Raw genomic sequence first — 25,976 nt, 5'->3', positions numbered from 1 at the left:
TTGTTTTCAGTTTATAATTGTTTTGAAATAGCATTATTACATTCTTTTTTTATTAATATTAAGTTTCATTAGTGCTTTTGTCATTTTATTATATTATTATTATTATATTTTTATTTATATTACATTATTTATTTTTTTATAAATTTACATTAATTTAATTTCAGTGAATCCATTTTTGCTTAATTTTGGAATAATTGTATTGCTTTCCATTTATTGCTGATTCAGCATTTCAATTAACAAAAATGTTTTAATAATTTAAGTTTTAATGAAGGATAATAATATTGATTTGGACACATAAGACAGACCAAAAAATGGTCAGCTTTAAAAAAAATCTCTAAGTTTGTCAGGTTGTAAATACAACAGATATAAGTTAGGACAAAACTGTAAGCATTAACGTTAAATTGAGGGTTTAAACGTGTCATTTTTCTTGCAGATTTTGTTATGTAAATGGCATAAACATTTTAGAAATCAAATAAACACTGTTAAGAGAAATAAAGCACGTCAGAAGGAAATGTGTTTCCATTACTAGCAGCAATAGATGGTGGTTGGTTGTCCACAGGATAAACGGTGATATTAAGATCATAAAGCGGCAGGCTGTTTTGTAGACGAGGTGTTTGTCCCCTGCCATTACAACATGAAGGAACTGACTCTCCATCAGAGATCACAAATGTAATGATGTCATGGCGAGGCTGTAGCCCAATCTCTTGTCCTTGAGTACAAAATAAACAAATTTGTTTATGCAATTTATAATTATATATTTAAAATAACAAAACACATTCATCTAAAATGGGACCAAAAATGGCTTGCATTACTAGATCACTTATACAAAACTGATGCATGTAAATTAAAATATCACCTGTGTGCCTATAGGAAATTACTCCAGCAGTTATATCCGCTTGTCTAAAGCGATCCACAACGATGCCGTTCCTTTGAACAACCCCATAATATGGTTGCTGGGCGATCATTAACATCAGTGTGCTGTCGTCACTGTCAGGATCTGTGGCACAGATGTACTCTATAGTGATGACCACTTCCTGTCCCTCCGCGCAGGATAAAACGGGTTTTAACCCTGGGACTAGAACCGGTACCTCGTCGTTGATCGGTGTCACCTGTGAAAGTAAGTTTGTCAGACTTCTCCAGGTGTGTCTGTTATGATCAAATGTGATGCAAAAGTATTGCGAGATACTGTAAATCAATGATACCTTGACATGTAGCACAAAGTCGGCAGTATTGATGCCATCAGTGGCGATGAATTGAAAATCATCTTGTTCTGTCTCAGAGTTGTCATGGAGATACCTGTTAAGAAAAAAAGTTAACACAGAGCAACACAAATCTGTCATAGCAAAGCTTTGCCATGTACCGTGTTTGTGTTAAAATGCACATTATTCTTTAAAGATGCATAAAATGTCGATGAATATGTTCATTTTTAAAGGGATAGTTTACCCCAAAATAACATTTTGCTCATGTCTTCACCCTCAGGTCAAAACTTGTGACACAAATGAAGAAGAACACAAAAGAAGATATTTTGAAGAAAGTTAGTAACCAAACAACATTGACCCCCTATTGGCTTTCATTGTGTGGACACAAAACCCCTGAGACATTTCTCAAAATATCTTCTTTTGTGTTCTGCTGAAGAAAAAGTCATATTCAGGTTTTGAAAGACATGAGGGTGAATAAATGATGACAGAATGTTTATTTTTGGGTGAACTATCCCTTTAAATACCATTTTATGTGTCAACGTAGAATGATATTAGCATCTGACACATTGAACCACTATAGTACTTAAAGATTAAGGATATTATGAAACACATCTGATCTGACCTAACTTTTTGGCTTTTCAGATCCCTCATTGTAAACATGTGGCCTGGACTCATGGGTTTGCCGTCGAGATAAATATTTCCATGCTGAGGTTTTCTCTTTAGCTCAACATGCAGAGAGTCTTCAAGTGAATCCTGATCAGTAAGACGCAGGTGATCTTCAGTCACCCAACACTCTCCTCCCTCATCCACCGTCAGCTGCTTCACATGCACCTAAAGGTGACAAGAAACACCTTCACATCATGTATGAGCAACGAAGTGTCATGTCTGTAAGAAATTAGATCTTATTTAACAAGGTGAGATCATAATGATGTGTGAAATGGCAACAAGCTAATGTATATAGATGTCGGTAACTTTTGCCTGTATATCGCCATCTCTGGTTGAAACGTAAAATTGCAGGTTACTTTACGTACTTTTGTTTACGTGTGTTGATGTCAAATGACGTCAAACGCACAAAATCAAACCAGACAGCTGCGATTATAAATCATTCTTATAAGCCAAGGCGTGTTCAAGGTGTTCTGAATGTTTAGCACATTGATGGACAATTAAGATGTTGTTTAGTTGTTTGGACTTCCTCAGACTAAATATGTCACTTCCTGCAATGCAAAATAAAATAAAAATATCACTTTATTATAGACAATTGCACACCTCTCCTGAGTAAGCAATAAGTAATGCAAGAACTGACCGAAATGTGTATGTAAGTTTGATAGAAGCATCTGCCAAATGCATACATGCAACTTTCATGTCCAGAATGGTGCAGAAGAAGTTTTATATAGCTATGTCAAAGTTTACTAAACAAACCCATTTAACCATTAAAGGGATAGTCCACCCAAAAATGAAAAAACTGTTATGATTTACTCACCCCTCAAGTTGTTCCAAACCTGAATACATTTCTTTGTTCTGTTGAACACAAAGAAAGATATTTGGAAGAATGTTAGCAACTGACAGTTTTGGGGCACCATTGACCTCCATAATAGAAAAAACTGTTTGCTTTCCTAAATTCTTCAAAATATCTTCTTTTGTGTTCAACAGAACCAAAAAAATTGCAATCATTTTTCTATGGTAGTCAATGGTGCCCCAGAACTGTTTACTAACATCCGTCCTAATATCTTTCTTTTTGTTCAGCCAAACAAAGAAATTTATAAGGGTTTGGGACAACTTAATGGTGAGTAAATGATAGAATTTTCATTTTGGGGCGGAGTATCCCTTTAATGTAGTTTTTTTCTAGATTGGGTAGATGTACCTCTGGTGCCAGGTTGTCCACTGGTAGAACTGTTATGTTGAAGCAGATTCCAGTCGTCGTGCGGCCTTGTTTATTGGTTACTGAGAGGACAAACTGGATGTGCTGGCTGTAGGGTCCAACGTCCAGGATGGGGGGCATATAAGCTACTTTCATGTAGTTGACTGCATGCTATATAGAAAGCTTTAGGTCACCTCAAAAATATATATATGTATACTGTTTGACTGTGTTATTAAAATGCATAAAAAGCTTTAGCCAACAATACACAGTAGTGGCCAAAAGTGATGTCTGATAAAAAAAAAAACGAGAATAATCTTTGGCTCTTATTCAAATATATTATAAATAATTTAAGAGTTCGTATGCGTGTTGTGTAGTTGTGCATGAAGTGTGAGCTATAACTGAGCTTTAAGAATTTAAGGAGGCTTTGCAAAAACGCAACACCTGAGCAGATATTTTTGAGTCAAGACCCAGCAGAATGAGTGCTGTAGTGAAATATTAAATGACTGATAATATTGTAGTCAATGTATGCTTTCTTATTTTTTACATTTTTGTATATTAGAATAAAATCTATTTTGCTCAATACGCTGTCGTTTGCCTTTTTGACTAATCATTTTGTCAAATAACAACGTTCACCATGTCTAGTATTATCTCCATTTTGTAACATACTTCTCAAATTTCCATGGTCTAACGTTGTTCAAATATTCCCACCAAACATCACTTTCGGTCTCTACTTTACGTGATATGTGTATATACTGTTTTACCTGAGTGAAAAGTCTTAACATTGGAGCATTACGGTCTTTGTGAAATTTTGGGATGCTGTCAACCAGAAACAATCTTCCTGCATCTGACTCCCTATAAAATAAAACCTACATGTTAAACCCAAACGCCATTGACTTTCAATATGTCCTCTTACTTTATGTGACGGGTCAAATCCTCTTTTTCTTTTTTTAATGAACGTCTCTCGTGGACTATATGGTGTTCTGTATTCGATTGTGATGGACAGATGAATTTTGTACCCGTGACTGGAGCTGTAGAAAGGCGGGGTGGTGACGGTGTATGTGAGCTCACTGTCTGGTGACTCCAGATCAATAAAATGCAGCTGCTGTTTGGTCAAGTAGATGACGTCTGTCTCATTGACAACCAAGTGTCTTATCACACCTGCTGCCTCTTGTGGAGGTTGATCAGGGACGGGCTGGATTTGTATCACAATCACCTGCAAATGTTACTTTTATTAGAGAAAAATCCCTTGTGAAATCACAGCCCAGTAGAAAAAAGATCTCTGTGAATTCCTTTTGAACAAACGATCTTTTCTGATTACTAATGCGCTCTCGTGTTCAATCTCACGGTTGGTAAAAAGGGACAAAGTCAACCATTGGTTTAAATGAAACTAGAAAATGTTCATATTTCATGTTTTACCCAACCCTGAGTTTAAACGATTCAAAATGTGTGGTGAACAACCCAACATAAGTTCATTTGAACCCAGTTTGTGGTAAATCGATGTTCAGGACATTACCTGAGGGTCTGAAAGATTGGGAGGATCGTGAAAGTCGGACAACACCACCTCAAACGAGTCCTCAAAAATCTCATTGCCTGAGTGGCGATAATAGATGATGGAATGGAAGAGGTCTTTCTGGAGAAAACGGCTCACAGGGTAACCTGTGCAAAGAACACAATCTCATTGTGACCATTCACCAGAACATTGCTATGTGACAAAGCATTGTGAGTGTTTTTAAATGCGTTTCGACTTTAAATGCTGGGTTGTTTCAATCCATGGTTGGGTAAAATAAGAACGAGCCCAACCGCTGGTTAATAAATGAACATAAAAATGACCCAACAATGGGTTGAAACAACCCAGCACAGATTAATTTAAACTGTTTTAAAAATGCGTTCCTTTCTTACCTGTTATTCCAGGACCGGGCATCTTCACGATGTCTCCTGCCTGGGGAGGTCTGGTGACGTTGAACATAATGTAGTCATCGCTGGAGTCCATATCACAGGCCTGCAGGATGGATCCTCTCAGAAGAGCCGTCTGACCTTCAGAAAGCTCCAGCACCATATTGGTAATGAAGAAGGGTGGGCTGTCATCTTTGGGCAGGATGTTGATGGGAAACTTGTGTCTAGTTTGATGCAAACCATCGGTAATCCGGAAGACTATGTAATCTTTAGTAGTGTCGCTGTCATCGTGGAGGTATCGTACCACACCTTCCTTAACATCGTTTACAGTGAACATAAAGCTTTTTCCACCTAAGATTAAACACAGAATTGCTGTTAAAAGTTCAGTGCAATGGGCATAGTTATAGAATAAACAAATTGGCAGAGGTGAAATATATTGCAAACCTCGAACGGAAAGTCTTCCATGCTGAAGGCCGTCCACAGTGATGATTTTTACTGCTTTCAGGTTGTCATTGTCAACAATCTGCAACTGATCCCATGTGATAGGACGAGACTGACCTTCCAATAGACTGAGGCCTGTTCATGTGACAGAGAATGAATGTTTTAGATGTTTTTGGTTCCCTTAATTTATACATTTCTATGACTAGTGAGGAAAAAGATATAGGTGAAATTTCCAAACATCCCTAAAACTGCGGGCTGTTCTGAGTAACAAAACTCTGTTGGACGACACTTTCGTCACTGATTCGTAACAGACCTGTTCATTTAAAAGGAAGTCCCATTCGTTTATTTATTTAACTTAATTAATTTATTGATTTATTTAACAAGCTAAATTATGAACAATTAAAAAATATAACTTGATCAACTGGTTCATTTGGACTGTTGAATATTTGATATCATTACCCTTTTGCTTGAGGTCAGTTAAACCAAATGATTTGTCCAATCATTTGATTTGACAAAATTATAAAAATTATCGCAACTTTTGGGTGTCAGTACAACAAAAAAACCTAAAAAGAAGTTGTGTTTTTTTACAGTGTATATTGATTTGTTTTGAGTATTTTTTTAACACCCTTAATCTGCATGTGTTCGTGCAATCAAAAAAATAAACATGAAATATCCTCAAAAATATATGGATCATCCACATGCAACAACGTTTTGACCAATTGCCTCATTGAAGCTCGCAAATTTGTTAGTTGCAAATTTGTTTGAAAACGAGACGCTTCAATTGTGGTGTTGCTTTATGTTTGAATTCATTTATTTTTATTTATCAAAGAGATGTGGATGTTGTTGAAGCTTTAGAAGCCCTAAATGTCTGTTTACAATAGATAAACGGATACATTTGAAGAAATTCTACATGATTTGGATCACTTTTTGGCGGTTTATCATTCATAAAAAGAACGATATTAGTGGTTTTAAATGTGGATTCTAATATATTTATCAATATGGTTGTCTTTATTGCTGTGAATTGTCTAAATAATAACCTAAAACCTGGTTGATCTTGACTTTAAAGAAGATATATTGGTCATCACTTTTCAGGTGTTTTGATAGTGAAAAGATTCAATATGTTATGTAATGTTGTTATGATAGCAGCAGAATAAATATGGTTTATTATATGTAGAATGATGCTTACATACCCATGTTCCAGGACACTCGAGGTGCATTAGTATCAGCTGTCCTGACGGAGATGTGTACCATCACAGGCTGACTTTTCTCAAAGTAGATATCATGCACCTCAAACTCTACCTAGAAGAAATGACAACCTCCTTCTTTATACAGTTAAATACAGATCAAACAAAAAAATTGCTTCAATCCTAAAGGCTCCTTAAGTGCTGTATAATAATTCTGTTTTTATAGTTCAAAAATAGGTATTTAGTTGTTTTGGTTTGGCCCATTAACCTTGCCGCAGTTACTACTAAATAAAACCATGCATTTGCCTCTGAATAGATTGTAAATGTTTAGATCCTAGGTACCTCGTAGTTCCTGCGCTGTGTGTGGCTGGAGTTTGGTGGCTGGTAGCCGATCAGCATGTCATTGAGATCCATCCAGGTGAAGGAGGAGATAGGTTTAGTGTGGTCGGACAAATGAGTAATGAGACCCTGAGAAGGAGACTTTGTGATGTTGAACACCAGTCTCTGCTTGGGTGTCTCATCATCCTCTGCATCCAGCGTCGCCGTGGACAGTGGAGTCAGGATGAACTGGTCCACCTCCAGGATGAACATAGACATAAAGGCAGGCTTGGGTGGCTGATTGGTCACAGCGTCTTTAATGGTTACTGGGATCCAGGCCTGCTCTGACTGGATGGTAAATGGGTGGAACAGCTGTCAAAATGTACAAGTTTAATCTGCATTAATGGGAAAAAGCATTCATTTAGGATTTAAACCTGGATTATGCTTCTGCTCCGAGTGTCTGTAAGGTCCAGTCTAATGGCGATGTAGTCGATATCCGGAGACGGCGGGTCAATGTGATGGTATCGAATGCCCATCATGAGGAAATCACCGCAGGGTACTTTAGTGATTTTTAACAGTTTCATGCCGTTTAGACAGTCGTCACTTTTACAATGAGCTCTGGCTTTATTGTCTGCAGGGTAGACAATTTAGGTAAAAATGAACAAATGAAAAATATAGAAATGTATATATTTAATAAAATAAATACAAAATATTACAAAATAATAAAATAAAATACAAATTAATAAAGTAATATTTTTAAAATATTTAAAAACATGTAGTTGTTTAAATGCTCCAAGAAATCAGCACGCCCATCATGTTTCAAATTACTATTCCAAGTAAAGATAATTTGATTTCCATTATAGCCCAGTTCCTCTTTTTGTATATTTTTATACTTATTTTTTATACTTTATTTCTTAACTCTATTATAAGTATTTTTTCTTCATTAGGCTGCTACTAAGACAAATAATAATCAGTTAAAAAAATATTTTATTGCGGTAAATTCGATAGCTTTGAAAAATGATGCTTTGTTTTTAACCCAGAAATATTTCTCAACAATCTTCTCTGTTGAGTAGGTTAAACATTTGTTTGCATAGACTGTAAAAAAACTGTAATTTATGGTATATATTTTTTTTTTTCACATGTTTTTTAAACCGTCAAATTACAGAAAAAACATGAAACATTTTACGTTAAAACACGGTTCTTTTACAACATATTTCTGGTGCCCCGGCTGCCGATTTGTTTTGTTGTTTTTGTTAGTTTTACCCAGCTGTCTTCGTAAAGGAACAAAGCTGTCAGGTTCATCTCCTCTCGGCCCGTCTGGTATCTCAGGCTCGCCGGTGACAAGTTGACCGTGAGCGGGTACATGTGTCTCCAGAGTTGTCAGCTGAACTGTGCATTCGATACTATGACGATGCTCATAGTGGAAAGACACTATGTTACCATCCAGAACGTTGGAGAGGCCGTAGAACTCCGGTACCTCGAGGTTCTGTGGTCCAAACTTAATAACATTACAGTCAGGCTCCATGATTTCAATGTGTAGATTGAATACCTCAGTGTAGGTTTCTGTCTCTGTAAATCTAACAACAAATCATTTCAATTTACACATTCTTGACAATGACAACGAACTATTAAAGTTGGCATAAAATAGCATGAACTAAACATACCTGTATAGACGAAGTTTAACAGTATCCTCTTTTAAAATTGGACATCCGTTGTGAGTGTATTTCACTTCATCGTCCAAAAAGTGACAGTCAAAAACCTGTCAGATGAGAAACAGAACTAAAACTGTATACTGTAGTTATTAAAGAAAAGGGAATACAACATTGAAAAAAATCTGTAAAAAAACTGACATTTTCTGTCAGCTGAAGTGACAGAAATATACCGTAAAATAATAGTTTCTTCTTGTAAAATTACGGGATATAAGGATATAGAATAAATAGTGTTCCAAGTTTTTCTTGTAAATTTGTTTTCTGTAATTTTACAGTTTTTGACCGTGTTTCAAAAATAAACTGTAAAAAATAAAATCTTGAAAATTTCTGGCAGCTGGGTTAATACAACTGTAGTAGTATAAACCCCCAAAGTGCTGGGGTGCCAGAAATAAACTGTAAAATAAAAAATATATATTTTACAGTTTTGTAAATTTGCGGTCTTTTCCTGTACTTTTAAGGTTTTTTTAATATTTAAAAAATACATACAAATCTGTAAAATCTGTAAAAAATAACTACAGTGAAGGCTTATCCATAATCACATCCAGCAATGTCAGTTGTCCTTTTGCGTACTTCACTTTTGGCCACTACTGTATGTTAATGAAATTATGCACTATGCACACTTGACTGCTACAGTAGGACAAAAAAAGTGTAGTGTCATGGTGAGGTTTGACAGCTTTCATCTTCCACTGCTCTTTAATGAGGGTCACAGTTACCTCTAAAAACAGATGTTTGCCATCTTCTCAGATTGATGACTAGCAGGCATGTCCCAGGTCTGTCAAAGGTTATCATTTTGACAGAACAATGTGTTGATGACAGGCCTAGCTGACTTTAAAGTAACACAAGTGTGTTTTCTCTTGTGCACACCAGTGCCCGTGTGACCGAGAGCTAAAAGCCACATAATAATGAAACTGAAGACATTTGTTGGATTTGTTAAGCCAAGCATCAGTATTACCTACATGAAAACACTATAGTGTACTTTAGTGTATATTATGGTAAACTGTAGAATAATGTAGTACATTAAACTACTTACTACACTTTGTTGCAGTAGTATTAACTATAGCGAAATGATAACCTGAAGTATACTATAATATTTACTTTGGTATGGTTCCAAACACTAGCATCCAGGAATTTTACTACAGTTTACTATAGTAAATAGTATAGCATACTACAGTATTTTTCATGATTTTCACATGCTCTCAGAGTAAATCTCTATTGAAATAACTAATATGTTGATCTGATGGGCAATACAATGAAAGTTTATTAAGATATTGACGATGTGGCAAAACTTCTTACCAGTGGATAAAGTGTGCCGACCCGTTGTGTAATGGGTTCATTCAGCACAACTTCCACCTTGCATGCATCTTTTCCTCTGGGAATATTAAACTGTAGCTCTACCTCCTGTAAAAAGACAGACTGGCCTCTCTTCACCTTAAGCCCCCGATTGGTCTTCACCAGAGAGCCCTGAATCTGGTGTAAAAGTCCAAGAAAAAAGAAGGACAAAAGTGTGCTGTCCTTTAGAGCCATTCTGTTGAGCTTGTGTGGATCAGGACCTCTGATGTTGCAGTGGATGTGAGGGGGCGGATGAATCTGTTTAGGTTGTTTGGGTTTGCTCTGTCTGGTGAATGTTGTTATTCAAAGTCATCTCCACACCTCCTTAATGCTGATTCGTGAAAGTCGTAAGCATAGCTCAAGGGTTTTCGGAAACAGCAGTATCCGTGGACGATGGACGATGGAAGTAATATCTGAAATGATACGGAATATTATTTAAAAATAATCAAAGGTTCATGTACCGTTAATAAATCCAAAATAAATCTGAACAGGGTGACCAGGACCCCGACACGACACTACTTATTGCACAGCTATTTTCCAAATAAATAAGGACACAAAAATGACATGTTTATTCAAGTTAATAAATAAAAAATAATAATAATACTTTCATAATTATAATAATAATAATAGCAAACGAATATAAATAAGTAAATAAATAAATAAATAAATTATTATTATTTTTAATCATCATATTGAACAAATAAACTAACCAAATTTGTAATTGCATTTTTTTCATTTGCCAGCTCATTTAAAACTTAAAACTAAAGAATTTCTCGGTCACTTCTCTTTGACGTGTTTGTGGAGTGATCGGGAACAAAACTACTTCCGATCCCAGTCCCACAGTGGTGAGATGTCAAAGGACAGGATGACCTTTGACCCCAGGCAATCTTCAGGCCCTAAAACGATCAGATAGGAGATGAATGCTGTCTCATCTGTCAGCACTGAACACTATGCTAAAGAGGGTTCAGTTTTCCACCTGCACCTATATGACCCACTAAAAGCACTGAAGTGCACGAAAAATGGATTCTACCTTGCAGCTTCATTCATCCACAGCCTCCAATAATCTTTTCATTCATTTCTATCATTGATTGCAGTCATATGATTCACAATAATGAACTCATAGGCACCAAGCATCTTCCAAAAATATTTTCCAGACTCTTAAACATAATTAACTCTAACAAAAAAGTCTCGTATATTAAACAGATTTATTTTATCAAAACAAAACTAATATCAGTTTTTATTTTGCTACAGTTGCCTTCCAAATCTGCTAAAGGCAAGGAAATAAAATCGCCATATAAATTAATACTTAAAAACATCTGGAAGCAGTCCATCTTTGTTTAGCCACTAATGTGTTTTCTTTTAAAGGCCTCTGCCCTTTTCTTCCCGCTGTCTTTATCCGTTGAAAAACGCAATTTTCCAAAATTGTTCCACAGCCTCAGGCATAACAACAGCCCTCAGAGCCTCTCAGAGCTTAAGAAGCAGGACGGTCAGAGTTAAACTTAAAGCGGCATGAAATTTCATGGAGGGACAGACACGGTCTATTCAACAAACTCTAGAACACACAGGCATTTCTAAACAAAAACAATTTCTCATCAACTACTTTTTATTCTTGTGCAATCAGACGAGGCAGAAAAGGTTTATAAATACCAGATTTATCTCAATGGTATATTAGTGTATTTTAAAACGTATAAACGACGACTGAATGAATGATCAGATAAATGATCAGACACGATGAAAGAGAAGATCGCAACCAGTTGACAGGTTTTAAGACAGAAAAGTGATGGTCTACTAACATGTGTTTTTATATGGCTTTCAAAGCATTTTAAAAGCAGAGTTTTTTAATGCATATGGCTCCTGCGTGTGGATGAAACTGTTCCAGAATATAATATAGTGTCACCTTTTATTAATGCACATTTTTATTTCTCGTTTGCAGTTAAAATGTGAAAAGAAGAGATAATAAGAGGTTGTAATAAGGGATTCAACGTGTCACCTTAATCATCATGAAGAAGTGAAACATCTTAAACTCTTGACCATGTGGACACCTTCATGGAAACTAATATTTGAAAACAGATGTGGTAAATACAATATGTTCCCCGTCTGATTCCCAAACCCATGTTTAGTCGTCTTCCAGTAAAGAAACTTTGTAAATGTTTTTCTTTTCAAAGCACACAGCTGTCACCCAAAAGTGAAAATTCATTTTCTCACCCTCTTGTCATTTCAAACCTGTGTGACTTTCTTTCTTCCGCAGAACACAAAAGAAGATATTTTGAAGAAAGTTGGGAACCGAACAGCGCCGGCACCCATTCACTTTTATTGGCCACAAAACCAATGCAAGTGAATGGGTGCCAGTTAACAACATTCTTCAAAATATCTTCTTTTGTCTTCTGTGGAAGAAAGAAAGTCATACAGGTTTGAAATAACAAAAGGGTGAATAAATGATGATTTTTTGGTTTGTGTTGAATGTCTCACAAACATCTTTATCTTAATCGTACTCAAATAATCCTTCACTCATAAAAATATAAACCACATTCTCAGACAGTTGGCTTCTTGGCCTCTTCACTGTCAGGAATGATTATACGTGCTGAAAACAATTACAGGTCTGTATCGCAAGAGAGCTGTGATAACGGATGTGTCTTGGATCAGAACTGTATAGCAGATATGCAACGCTGGAGACATCAGAATAGCCTCACTCATCACATTACCTTTAGAGACGTAAATGAGACTGGCTGAGATGGAAAAATGTGGTCAGACATACCAGATACAGAGAGAATCAGATCACAAACGGTTCGAGAATAACAGACAGTTTAGCTACCGAAAGGATTCTGTATTGCAAACATCTATAATGGTTAAAAAATCCTAATATGTCCTCCAGGAAAAAGGAAATTGAATTTAGTCGCTTTGCATCAGCATTGTGTCTTTAAGATATTACCTAACTCAATCCTTGTGATGTAAGGAGAAGAAAACAATGCATTAAGACCTCAGTTACAGTAATGCTTCAGACCCAAGATGTCCATAATAAACATTATTACAGTATACTTTACATGCGCTTCTCAAGCTATTGTCCAAGAAAAGCCAAATTCCTTCAGCTCGGTGTAGATTAACACCGGGAACTTTTCACATCAATGTAACCCACCCCTGACCAACCGCTCCATCAGTCCAGTGGGCACGAGTCGAGTAAATGTTTGACTTTTTCCAATGCCCATGAGACTTAAGAAGCTGATTATAGTCAACAATTCTGTTCGGTGAATGTATTGCAACTGGTATAAATCAGTGCTGTGTTATCTGGAAGAGGACTTTAAAAGTGCTTTCCCAAAATGACCCAGAACAATGATAAGGATTTTCTTAAAGAGATAGTTCACCCAAATATAATCTACAGTATATATAATTATTTTGAGAAATGTCTGGTTTGGTGTCCATACAATGGAAGTCAATGGTGTCCAGTGTTGTTCGCTTATCAACATTCTTCAACATTTCTTTTTTGTGCGTTTTGCAGAAGAAAGTCATACAGGTTTGTTGACATGAGGGTGAGTCATTCTTCTTTTTGGGTGTACTGTCCCTTTAAGGATCTACCTACAGTACCTATCTGATTAATGACTGCTTGAGGTCTCTATTGTGTTCTGTGCTTGTCGTGCACCCCATCAAAACCACATCACTGCATTCCCAACCTTCCGCTGGAAGTGTGATCTCAGAAACTGTCAACATTGCTCTCAGGGCATGATGCTACATGTTCTACAGTCTGTGATTATATGTTTCACCCCTGTTTGGGATGTTCTCTGCAGGTTTGAAGCAAGTTCAACAGACTGTTGAAGGGATCGCTCATGGGTTCAGGTAAACACGAAGTTGTAATGAGGCTTGACTGGGATAAGTTACAGCCAAAGTGCAGATTTGAGAATTTCAGCGGTTCAGTGCAAAGGTGAAAAGTATATTTGACTCTTACTCCCATGTGGGTCAATATCTGAATATAATGATGTCATCGGCATGTCAGAACAGCTGTTGGGCTCAGATGTGGAGCTGCAGATGTAAACGTGGAAGAATGTTTAATGTAAATGATATGTTTAAATATATTCTGAATCCTTGGTTTTTTTATAGTTAGTCTTTTTTTTTTAACTCAAAATCTACACAGTATTCATAATACTTCATATTTAATCAAATTTCCCATAAGAAAGTAAAAACACATCTTCAGTATTTCAAAAACAATGAGATTAAATGGAGAACAAATGAACACTTTTGCCCTGCGTTTCATGACATTTCTCCTGAGAAAAAGACTAAGAAATCTCACACATGAGTTTCAGAAGAGATCTCAATAATCTCACAAACTGAGCTCAGATTTGCCATATCTGCAATCAAAAGTCAAGATTATTGACGAACTCAATATGAGCTCAAACATTTCTCATCAAATTTACCCAAATCCAGATTATCTCAACAATACATTTATTTTACACATCCATACTTTTAATGTACAATTGACTCATTTGTTTCTGTTTTTATTTCTCTTTTTAGGAGAATATCTGAGACTAAGACAAATTCGTACGTTGTGAAACATACAAAAACGTACGATTTCAAGAAAAAAAGCCATAGTAAAGCCCCACCCCTAAACCTTAAAATAAAAAAATAAAAGAAATAAAGGCTAGTAAACACCACCTGGTCACACTAAGGTCACTGGCGCAAAATAAATCGTACTAAAATGTATGAATGAGATCGTAAGAATTCCTATGAATTAGCCAAAATTAGCCACAGCGTAAAATAGTTCAGTTTTGGCTGCGAGATTGTGTTGTCTCCCTCTTATGATAAATAAATCAAAAATATACCTTAAGTATCTTCTACATTATGTTTACCAAAATGAAATTGTGACTATACAAAAACACAAGATAAACACAGCGATATTTTCACATCAGCCGTCAAAGGCCACAAGACAAAGCATTCATATCAGTCCCAAGCAATCAGGACTCCATTAAAACCATCTGATTTAAAGTACGAGGTCACTGAGGTTTATTTGTAGTGACGGGACATTATTTTAGTAACATTTTTTGTTCATTGTGATGAGAGCTAATGGGATGAGAAAATCAGTTTCTAGTTTAGCCAAGATTCCCATCCTGATGTTTTTATGTAGATACAGAGGTGATTAAGAGGCTCCAGTCAGGAAACCCCAAGGCAAACCGGGTGGGTGGCCTGCACCCTACTGCACTCTTTCTGCACTCTCCCCTGCTTCTATTCAAACATGTGGGGGCAGTTTTCCTGTCATCAAAACGTGACAAACTCAAGAGCGAGAGAATAAAATGAGCAGTGACAAAATGTGCGGTTCGTAATTAAGAATATAAAATGAAGAGCAGAACGTTTGGTTTTAAATCTCTGCTGAGCGAAATGTTTTCTCGCCAAAATGTGCAAGTCAATTTAAATTGTTTTTTGCTAACACTCAACAACATTAACATTTTGCTGTTGTCCTTCTGAAACCCTGTATCTCCATATTTTGTTGATTTTTATTTTTTGCCATAACAGATTATTACTAGTCACCCTTTTTGTTTGTCACTGGGTCTTGCAAATATCTAACCAATAAAAAGTATTATTAAAAAGTGCTTGTCAACTTTAACAACACAGTATTTTATCATTAAAAAAGTTAATTAAAAGCTAATTCGGACATACGAGGTTTCAAAAAACAGTGACGATTTGTTAATGCATGAGATGTCATGAACCAGCAATGAGTAATCACAGTGTTTTTTAGTTTTGGTACATTTATAAATATTCTGTTGTTTATTCTTAGGTTATGTTACTTAGAAATGTCAAATTAATTCTTAAATAGGCAATTTCAAAGTTAAATATGTATAAATATACTGTATATAGAACTTAAAGAACCCGAGATTACAACATTCTATCTCATAAGAAAAATACATAATCACATATGAGATCTCTTTAATATCTTGATTATTTCTCCAAGACGTCAATGAGATGAAATGGAGAGCGATTGAAATGTTTACATTTCTCAAGTTTTTTTCTTAAATAATACCCAGAATTATACCTTATTGAAGATTTCCGTATGATCTCGTAAAAAGTACCCAAATCCAGATTATTTTACCTCTGTAACCTCATTGTATATTAACACTACAGGAAACCCTCAAAGTTATTAGAATAACTTAAAAGGTGAGACGATACAAACTATCATTTCCTTCCAGTGCGCTCACTGAAGCGTACAATTTCTAAGTCACACGGGAAAAGAGAGTTCCTCTCTTTACAAGTGGGCATTCTGTACAGCTGGGAATGAGTAGAGACCCTGGCTGGAGCCTGTAGAAATCCACTGCCTTTCCTCACTGCGCACTGCTTCTCTTCTCACTAATGACAGGGTAACAAGCAGCCAACTATTTCCAAAGCAAAGATGAGCAGGGGGAAAAGAGAGGGGGGCACAGCGGCATCTTCGCTCTCTAAACAGCTTTGGCCCCCATTTGGCAGGATACCAGCACGGCCTTCCTCAAGTGCTGAGGACTACCAGATGAAAAAAAAGTGTTTTGTTATCAGATCGGGTCTCTGTTAGTCTAAGCTTGGGAAAGAAAAGGAAGGTTGCGCACTAGTATGATTTATATGGTTGAGAAGATGAGAGAGATGTTTAAAGCGACTTCACTTTGACCTTGATAAATCGATGGTTCTGAGAAAAGTTCTACTCAAGAGTGACTAAAAAGGTAGTCGTGTGGAATCGTTCTCTTGGGAGCCCACCCAAACAACATGAGCCTCTAATTCACAAGTAGTAAAGTTGGGCAAAGTAGAACTTAGGAAGTTCACAACTTATTAAATCGCCTTGGAATGATAAGGTTCTGACATTTTTGTCAAAATTGAGTTATTCACTTATTTACATTATGTCATGTTTTTTTCTTTACGTTGTGTACATTTTTTAGAAAACAAAAAGGTTTTATCTACCATGTCAAATGGCATGTAAAAACTTTGAAGCTCAATATCTCAAAACGGCTCAGAATGCAGATAGAACCTTCTAATTCCAAGGCGACAAAATGTCTAAACTGATCAATAAGTCATGGTAACATATGTTTTTACATTGCATCAACTCACAAAAATAATTGAAGCCATTTCGCCTTTTTACTAGTTTTTGGTGTATATTATACAGTATTACAGTATTCTTAGCGATTTAAGATCCAACTTAACCAATTTTCTTATTTTTTATTATAATTTGAACTGAAGTGAGGTGTACAGCAAATTTGATTGTATTGCATTTCATTTAACCCCGTAGTGTTCAGGTCTGTGGGACCCCAAAAAAGATGATATGATCAGTTGTTTTTTTCATCCTCAGACGTTTATATTTTGTGTACAATTTCCCAAGAAAGGAATATGACACATTTACAGAGGTAAGTGACAAACATTAACCAAAATGATTTCTATGTTGCTTGTAATTGTGATAATGTGATAATGTAAACGTCTTTTAAGTACTTTCCCATAAAATTGTAAGGCTGTATTGATTTAAAAAAAAACACTGGCTGAATAACAAAAACATGAATAGCAATTTGTCTCAAGAAAAGTGAATATTCTTAAAAAAAGATATGAACAAACTTCTGTCACATATAAACACAGGGTAAAGGTTAAAACATTTGGTACAAATATACACAGAATAATGGTTTATTTTAGGTGGTTTAGTCTAATGGTTTAGTTTGTTTAAATATTAACTAGTTATTAAGATTTCTTTAAAGAATGCATTAATTCAATAATACAGTGATAGTGTAAATTATATACCAGTTGGCACTGGTTACACATGCACATGCAAATACAAAGAGCACATAACATGCGTGACTACATGCTTCTTACCTGAAATGCACTTCCCAATCCACAACTTTTTGTGTTTTTCCTCTGACCTCCCTAGCGCTCCACTATCCCAGAACACTCCAGTTCTCTCCACGCCAACTGTCCAATTGAGCACAGTCCACAGTCCTGCACAGAGATGGGTGAGAGACGGAGGAGGAGGGTGCTCTGTGCACACTCAGAGGAGGGGGTGGGATTGTCCTGCTCAGGAGGCGTTTAGGGAGGAGTGAGGTGGGGTATGAAGAGGCGCCTGACAAAGTGAGCAAAAAAATGCAGAGGCAACGGAAAAGAGAGAAGCAAACACAAACAGAGCGAGATGAAAGAAAAGCTCCCTGACAACACCATTAGATAATGAAAGATTGTCTTCCGTCAAAGTGCTGTCGAGATGACACCGCTGTAAAATAACATGTTTGTTCAGCGGGACCTGTTCAAGCATTTTGTAAGAGTCTGTAAATATTTGACTAATTTATTTTTTTAACGTTTCAAGATTTTGGTGAAATACTGTTGGTTCCATCTGGTAAGATTTGAAAAGAAGTGAATTTTTTTTAAGATGTAAGATGCAAAGATTCATCTTTTTTATGTAAACAAATGGGCAAGTTTGACTATGTTCTTTAAACTACTCAACTCAACTTCATTTATATAGCTCTTTTTACAATTTTCATTGTTACACAGCTGTACATGAAACATATTGACTATAAGCAAAACATTAAAGTTATGCAAGTAAAAACAAAAAAAGATGAACACACACAGAAAACAGACACGCACACAGGTTCATGAGCACCCACAAGCAAAACACGGACTCACAACTCCACACGCACAGAACACAAAATACACACATACTAACAAACGCAGACACACACATGCGCACGCACGCACACACAATGTGGTTATCACAGAGAAGCACACATTTAAGATAAAGGAGAGAGAAACACATGTCAAATATTAAACGGACTATAAATTCCTTTGTAATAAAAAAAATAATTAAGCAGAATGTTACATTTAAAGTGATATTAATCAATTCAAACACTTTCAATTCTAAAGCTGATGTCAGCAGCCCCACCGGTCAGGCAGATAGTGCAAAAACAGTATGCAAACGGTGGCGAGGAACCCAAAACTCGGGAGAACCCAGGCCCGACCACCCTGGCTAAAACTGCAGCGTCTCTACAAACTCGACAGTGCTTGCACAACTAGGCTTAAATAAAAAAGAAAATAAACATAGTAAAAAATAGATAATAGGTTTAATATTATCATAAATATAATAAATAAACTAAAGGTCAGATTACTTAAAAGTTTCTCAAATCATGTATCGTGGATAATCCATGGATCATCGGTGTACAAAGAAATTGGACATTAAAAAGTCCATATGTCTAAAATACATAGGAAGCAAAAATATAATAGGGTTAAATTGTAAAGCATAAATAATGCAAAATTCACAGTTAAGCGGGCATTGAATACTCGGTAAGACCCACTGAATGTGGCAATTTTAGGATTTTTTAAAAGTACAGATACATTTTGTAGTCTCCGGATTCATATGACACCAAAGTATAATATAAGAATGATAAAAACTAGTGTTAAAAATAGCGTTGATATGCAGATTTAGTTAGAGTCGTATTCAATTTTCAAATAATTCATTAATATCGCCGAACTATACAGTAGATTTATTTCTGTTTATTTTATTAGCACAATGCCCTAGCCATTGACATTCTGTCACTCAATAACCATCTCTGTTTCCTGCACCGTAACCTCTGACCTTCCAATCACCGTCTGTTAATCTCTGAACTCAAGTTTAGTCTTCAAGATCTAACTAAAGCGTTGTGTAAACCGAATAGTTTCCAGCGGTAAGACCTAAATAACATTTTACAAATAAAAACAGGCATGTATAACTTCACTAAATCCATGCCACAGCTGCATCCAAACTCCTAGTATGTAGTTGTTTAATAGGCACATGTACACCGAGATGGTTTTCTCTTCCAGAGGCATTTAGGTACACAACTGTTTTAAGCTATAAATGCAACCAGGCCCCCCAACACAGATAAGTACTTTAGGATGGTACAGTACAGCATCTGCTTCAGTTGTGTATCACCTTATCTACACCGAATGCACTTGTATGTTAACATTTATAGTCTATGAGCGGCGAAATGTAATTCTAAAAGTTTCCCAACACCAATAATCTGTGGTTGTTACTATATAGTGTGAAAAGAGAAGAGGTCTATGTGAAGTCAAGAAAAGTTTTTCCCTAACAGTCAAGTTGCCACGACTGCACAGTTTTCATCAGGCCTACATAAGAATTAAACTAATCCCTCCAAAAAAAAAACCATAACATAGATTCATTAAAGCTTGTGGTCAAAGTTGACTTATTCCATCCAAGGTTAGGAGATTGTGTTCACTGTTCATATACTAATTTTGTGAAAGACACTTAATTCCTGGCAAAGCCCGTGGTGATCTCAGATGTTATACTATTAAGAGTATCAGCATCTCTTTGATCAAAACATGACTGATGATTATATGTAATGTTCATAACAGCATTACACGTACACAACTATTCTTTCATGTGTTTTCTTCCAAGAAGGTCAATAAAGCCCCAAGATCAGGTGACATTAACTTGAAAGCATTTTAACAAAGAACATAAATATGACCTTTGAATTTACCTCGAGGTAAGGAGATCTCTGTCAGGCAGACCCTTCTTTCACGATAACTATGGGGTTTGAATACATTAGCACGAATGTTTAGGGGGAACATTAATATACTGATCATTATGATATACTGATCGAAATGATACAGATACAATACTTTTTTTCTGTTCAAACAGTTTGCCTGGTTGGATTTAAAAGTTGAATCGTTTCTAAAGTAGCTGCATTCGAAGGTTTTGATACCTCATATCAAATGTAGTGTAAAAGTGGTGAAATATTTAAAACCACCATTTTTCATAACAAAATGTACATTTCACATTTGTTTTTTATAGGCTATTTATAGCAGATTTTATATTTTAAAAGCCTTCGGAATGTGGATACAAACATTCATAACGATAAAATTAAAATGATTATTGGTGAACCTGCAAACATATTTTGCATTTCTTACCATTAAATTCAAGTCCTTGCTACCTCCAAATTCGTTTTTGAAGTTGCTTTTCAGCCTACATAAAGTCGAACTATAGCGACATCTATCGGTCACTTGTGAATCGCAAAAATAAAGTTGAAACCAAAAGCTGCATTACACTTTTGTGCCAAGAAAATTTCATGCATCAAGATGTACTTGAAAGTTGAAAAGTGTTACTTATGTAGAGCCTGAACGAAACATGATGTTCACTCAGTACTACAGCCAGGAAAAAGAACTGAGGACACAATGCCTGTCAAACAGTGTTAATTTCGTTAACGAAAACTATGACGAAAAGTATTCGTTAACGACATGTTTTCACTGACGAAAACGAGACGATAACTAAATAAAAATGAATGCATTATAACGAAAACTGTAATAAAAATATACTGACATTTTCGTCAACTAATAAAAACGAGACGAAAATATTCTTGTCCCACCTGGCGGACATCAGTTTGCGCGCATGTGCTGCTTATCTCATATAAACGGCAGAGAGAAGTCTCTGGGAGAAGGGGAAGCACACACATGTATTCTGTGTCTCCACGCGGTTTACAAAGCGTCTTATTTTCCTTCACGATCGCCGGTAAAACGCCGCAAACTTGAAGCGCGACTGCAGGCGAGTCACCCCGAAACACATTACGAAGGCAAGCACAAAGGTTTTTATATGCCTATGTTAACTTAACACGAGCTGCTGCATAACGTGAAATGCAACATAGATTCAGCCAAAAGAAACCAGCGCTGTCCTCTACCGATTATAGAAGTGATGAAGTGAGTCGAACTGTACATTCCAACCAAATATGTAACATGTTTGCATGACTAAAGAAATGTAATACAATTTATATAATGTCTTTTTGAAAGCTATTCTCATTCATTGCTGTATCAAGCAAAGACAGTGCGCTCTTTCTTCAAAGAGGTATGCCATGAGCCAATAGCCTTTGAGTGTGAGCCGTGTCAGAGCGTTTCATTGGTTGAATGAACACGCCCTACTTAACGAGTCAATTGAGTCAAATGGGATTGAACGAACTGGAACATGTCGTTCATGGTCTAATACTCTGCGTTCCAGCAATGCATATATAGTTACTGGAATTTTCTGAAAAATAAAGATAATGACCTGGTTTAATTTGATTCTAAGGTGAAGTAAATTATGTCAAAACAGTTGAATCTTCGTATGGAACATTTAATTACACCAAGTAAATGATTTAAACCATTTAGATTTTAGTAGACTAAATATAATGTATATTTATTCGACTAAAATGTTTTTCATATTTCGTCGACTAAAACTAGACTATAACTAAAATGATGGGGTTGACTAAAATGTGACTAAAACTAAATTGCATTTTCGTCAAAAGACTATGACTAAAACTAAATCAAAATTTGCTGTCAAAATTAACACTGCTGTCAAATGGAGTGTGACATTCCGAAGGCCTCGAATGCTTTTCAGTGTTTGGCTGTTGGTTGCATGAGCTGTGAATCCTCTCCGCCCACTAATTACAAAGCTTGGGTTCTGTTGTCCTCGCTGTTTGCTAATCTTGTTGTGCGGTAGAATCAGGGCTTACAGCTTTCCTCGGCAGTTTGGGTTTCTCAGAATGAGGTTTTCATGCTTTCTTGCTCTTTTAGGAATAGGTGGGCTTTATGGTTTCCTGTCAGTGGATGATCCACGGGAGGAACTGGAGCACAGAGACTTTAACAAAGCGATTTTGGAGATGTTGCACATCAATAAACTGTCAACACCTCAACAGGCAAAGCCACACCCCTATATGAAGCAGGTGTATGAGTCCCTGGACACACAGGTGAGAGAGCTGAGCGCTGCTGATGGGACTCTTGTGCAGAGTTTCAGGAGCATTGAAGGTAAAATCATGTACATTTTCTTCAACAGAAACTCAAACATCAAATGCAAAGCAATAAAATGTTGCTTATAAAAATGTGCTTATATTTGACTAGTAGGAACCTGGTCGAAAAATCGTAATTTTTTATTAACTGCCTATATTCCTATAGGAATTGAAATAAATTTGCATGGAAAAAATCATTTGTTTGCGGTCTGACTTTTGGACCCCAGTACATTGAAACCTGTTCTTTTCTTCCCGACAAGACTCAAAGTACGGTGTTCCAGGTTGGATCTGGTTCAACGTGTCTCACCTAAGCCCATCCATGAAGGTTGCCGAGCTGGTGCTGCTGAGGAAAACTCTTCATCCCAAGCCACTCAGTGTGACAGTCACAGTGCACAGTATTTCGCCAGAAACAGGTCAAATGAGCATTAGTGGACCTCTTGTGGAGCAGTTATTGAGCTTGAACCACTTACCTCCATCCGGCTATGATGTTTTTGACGTGACCGCTGCAATAACCCAACGCCTGCCCCGTTCAGACGCCTTGGGCTTCCAGCTTCGCTTTGGGGACGAGAGCGGCAGCTTGGTTCTCCATGAGGCCCTCACGCAGAGCCTCTATTGCCTGAACGGCAGCTCTCTCAGCCAGCCGCTTTTGGTGGTTTATAGAGCCAAATCAATGGAGTTGAGAGACGGCGCTGAGCCCAGACAGAGGCACAACTGCACGGCCGGCTGCTCAGAATATAACAAAGAGCGAATGCGGTTGAGGAATTTGAGACGTGCTACTCGTGCTCCCTGCAAACTGCATGTACATCACGTTAACCTTCATTCGAGTCAGTTGAGTCAATGGCTTCTACAGCCATCTCATTTCAACATCAGTATCTGCAGGTGGGGTTTGTTTACTTTTCATACATCCTAATGATTGTATGTAACACAAACAGATGGTATCCTTTATTGAATCTTTTCAGCGGTATCTGCTCGAAAGAGATGTCAACGCCATCCATTACTTTCCATAGACATAGCAAAAATGATTTACTTCAAAGGTAAGTACATTTAACATTAACCTCTTGAATGCGAGTCACACTTTTGGATAACCTTGAAATTCTGTCTTGAAATATTTCCCAGATCAAACTGCATTCCTCAAGGGCTGTCTTCTCTGCTTGTGATGTACAGCATCGGCAATTCTGACATTATTATAAAGGAGATAAAGGATATCAGAGCAGACCGATGTGTGTGTCTGTCAACCTCTGCGTAAAAGTTCCTGGAGACACATATTACTAATACTTCAGTTTGTGGATTTTAAATCTATTGTTATGTCCATGTACCTGAAAACAGAGGTACCTTCAAATTACCTTCATTATTATTCATATTATAGGTGTTATACAATTAGAGGAAAAGAGAACAATATACTATATACTGTTATGCATCTTTTTCGGTATAGGCTACTTATTTCTTTTTAATAGCCTAATGATTTTTTTTTTACTGGAGAAAACATTGTACTGTAGGTGCACTTCTGGCCACATGATGTCACAAAAGAGCAAGAATAGTGGGTCATGTCTATTCAACGCCATTGTAAATGTTTCAATTTTCAAATGTTTTTACAGTTTATTGTAAATTGTAAGTTTATCATTGCTGTTCAATAAAAAACCTGACTTTCAACTGCCTTTGTATGAACATTAAAAATATTCAATATCTTGCTTTAAAATAGTAGAAAACAGACTAACAGAAATGGAATAAGTATATCTTGTTATACTTTATGCATATGATAAATAATAAAAGACGCAACACAATTTTAAAATCAATTATTTTTGCTTTTTTTTAGGTCACTCATTATTTGAGACAGGGGTATCTGCAGGTCGGAGAAATGGGCGTGCCTAAAGGTGGAGGCGTGCCGAAAGGTAAGGGAGTGCCGAAAGGTCTTTTCAATTGGTCGCGAAAACTGCCTGGTCCACATCAGCTTAAACGCTATTGGCCTACATCTCTAGCCACTTTTTCACTGTGGTGTTTTTGTATCGAAGATTTTAAATATGAAACCAAGAATCTGCAGTCGATTTATAAAGATATGAGAACAGCTTGATGGCAGCAAATACACCTCAAATTGGCCGCTGCCTCTAATATCACATTAGGTGGTAATAGGATTAATAGCCTAGTTTTGGTTACATTTCATAATGGGCAATCTGATTGTGTCTGATGAATCTATTTGTTTCGAGACGAATCATTTAGACCGAGGTCAGAGTTTCATTTACAGTTGTATGTATTTACTAGTTAAACGTAGTCTTGGAGCACTGCCTGTGTACGTTTGACTGAATCGTTTTCCCTATTGTGCAAAGTACTTCTTATACTTTACAATAAAATGTGTTTTGTATCATATTTTATTTGATTAAAAATGAAAATAATCACATCCGATTACCTAAACCATATACGTATATTTAAAATGAAAACGAAAAAAGCAGGTGTTAATATTATATTGCTTTTTATTGTAAATGTAAAATGAAGGTACGTGGGATGCACATATTGGATTTGAACTATTTAGAATGTCTATTTTACAAATGTCTCTAAAATAACACTTATTACAACTGCAGGAGCGTTTTAGTTCAAACTAATTATTTAGTATGATTTAGTATACTGTATGTAAGTTAAACAAAAACATGCAGAAAAAGACTGAAATACTCATAAAACATAACGACAGCTGCTTCTAGATGAGTAAGAGCTATTTTGTTAGGCCTACCTTCTGTAATTTATTATTAAGCAATTAAGTAAAAATACAGACTTGTCTGATACATTTTTATTTAGTTTTAAAGGGCTTATGATCACAACTTCACAAGTTTGAAACCTTTGCATTACACACCTTATCGCGATTTTCCTGTTTAAAATGAATGACGTGTGTGTGTGGTTAACGCTGATTGGTCAACTCAGCAGGCAAGAAAGAGCACATTTGACCAATGAGAAACCTTTCGGCACGCCCATTTCTCCGACCTGCAGAGACCGCTACTAGGATTATTTCGGTGTTCTGGAAATACCGCACTGATCATTCTCGCGCCCCCATCGAGACTGCGACTATTTAAAAGTTTATAAATCATATCATTCTAATAAAACAGTACTGTGACTTCTGACAGGACGTGAAGGGCGGGGTATTGTGGTGGGGAAAGATGCTGGGTTCCACGCTCTTTATTACTCGCGGGAATTTTCGCGTGAGCTGACAGTTATTTTCAACCTTCGCGGAAAACGAGATTGACCGTTCGCGTCAATACTCGTCTTTGAATTGACTTTGTATGTAATTTTTACGCGTTTGGTGTGAGCCCAGTGTGGACGCAACTGCTGATTGGTTCCCAGCGCTGTCA

General features: G+C 36.5%; 2 protein-coding genes across 2 annotated transcripts in view; one reads left to right on the top strand and one right to left on the bottom strand.

The window, feature by feature from the left end:
* frem1a (Fras1 related extracellular matrix 1a) overlaps positions 1-17,830 on the bottom strand; it is a 31,551-nt gene extending 13,721 nt beyond the window's left edge. Inside the window, exons 1-17 of the mRNA XM_057347650.1 lie at positions 17,729-17,830; positions 9,896-10,344; positions 8,558-8,652; positions 8,157-8,470; positions 7,328-7,524; positions 6,918-7,241; positions 6,582-6,690; positions 5,395-5,526; positions 4,957-5,301; positions 4,571-4,713; positions 4,074-4,270; positions 3,819-3,909; positions 3,061-3,228; positions 1,822-2,030; positions 1,203-1,296; positions 857-1,109; positions 527-709 (exon numbers count right to left, since the gene is read on the bottom strand). Coding sequence (XP_057203633.1) covers positions 527-709; positions 857-1,109; positions 1,203-1,296; positions 1,822-2,030; positions 3,061-3,228; positions 3,819-3,909; positions 4,074-4,270; positions 4,571-4,713; positions 4,957-5,301; positions 5,395-5,526; positions 6,582-6,690; positions 6,918-7,241; positions 7,328-7,524; positions 8,157-8,470; positions 8,558-8,652; positions 9,896-10,126 — 3,085 coding nt within the window. The 5' untranslated portion in view covers positions 10,127-10,344; positions 17,729-17,830. The remainder of the gene's footprint in view (positions 1-526; positions 710-856; positions 1,110-1,202; positions 1,297-1,821; positions 2,031-3,060; positions 3,229-3,818; positions 3,910-4,073; positions 4,271-4,570; positions 4,714-4,956; positions 5,302-5,394; positions 5,527-6,581; positions 6,691-6,917; positions 7,242-7,327; positions 7,525-8,156; positions 8,471-8,557; positions 8,653-9,895; positions 10,345-17,728) is intronic.
* Positions 17,831-22,360: 4,530 nt separating this feature from the next.
* LOC130561515 (bone morphogenetic protein 2) lies at positions 22,361-24,065 on the top strand. The gene is made up of 4 exons (XM_057345913.1): positions 22,361-22,663; positions 22,905-23,523; positions 23,604-23,678; positions 23,761-24,065. The coding sequence occupies exons 1-4, from the start codon at positions 22,402-22,404 to the stop codon at positions 23,888-23,890; spliced, it is 1,086 nt and encodes a 361-aa protein (XP_057201896.1). The 5' UTR covers positions 22,361-22,401; the 3' UTR covers positions 23,891-24,065.
* The last annotated feature ends 1,911 nt before the right edge of the window (positions 24,066-25,976 follow it).

Source organism: Triplophysa rosa, linkage group LG1 (assembly GCF_024868665.1).
Source record: "Triplophysa rosa linkage group LG1, Trosa_1v2, whole genome shotgun sequence".
In the NCBI taxonomy this organism is placed as follows: Eukaryota; Metazoa; Chordata; class Actinopteri; order Cypriniformes; family Nemacheilidae; genus Triplophysa; species Triplophysa rosa.
Note: the sequence above shows the minus strand (reverse complement) of the source record. Positions and strands in the feature narration are given on the sequence as shown.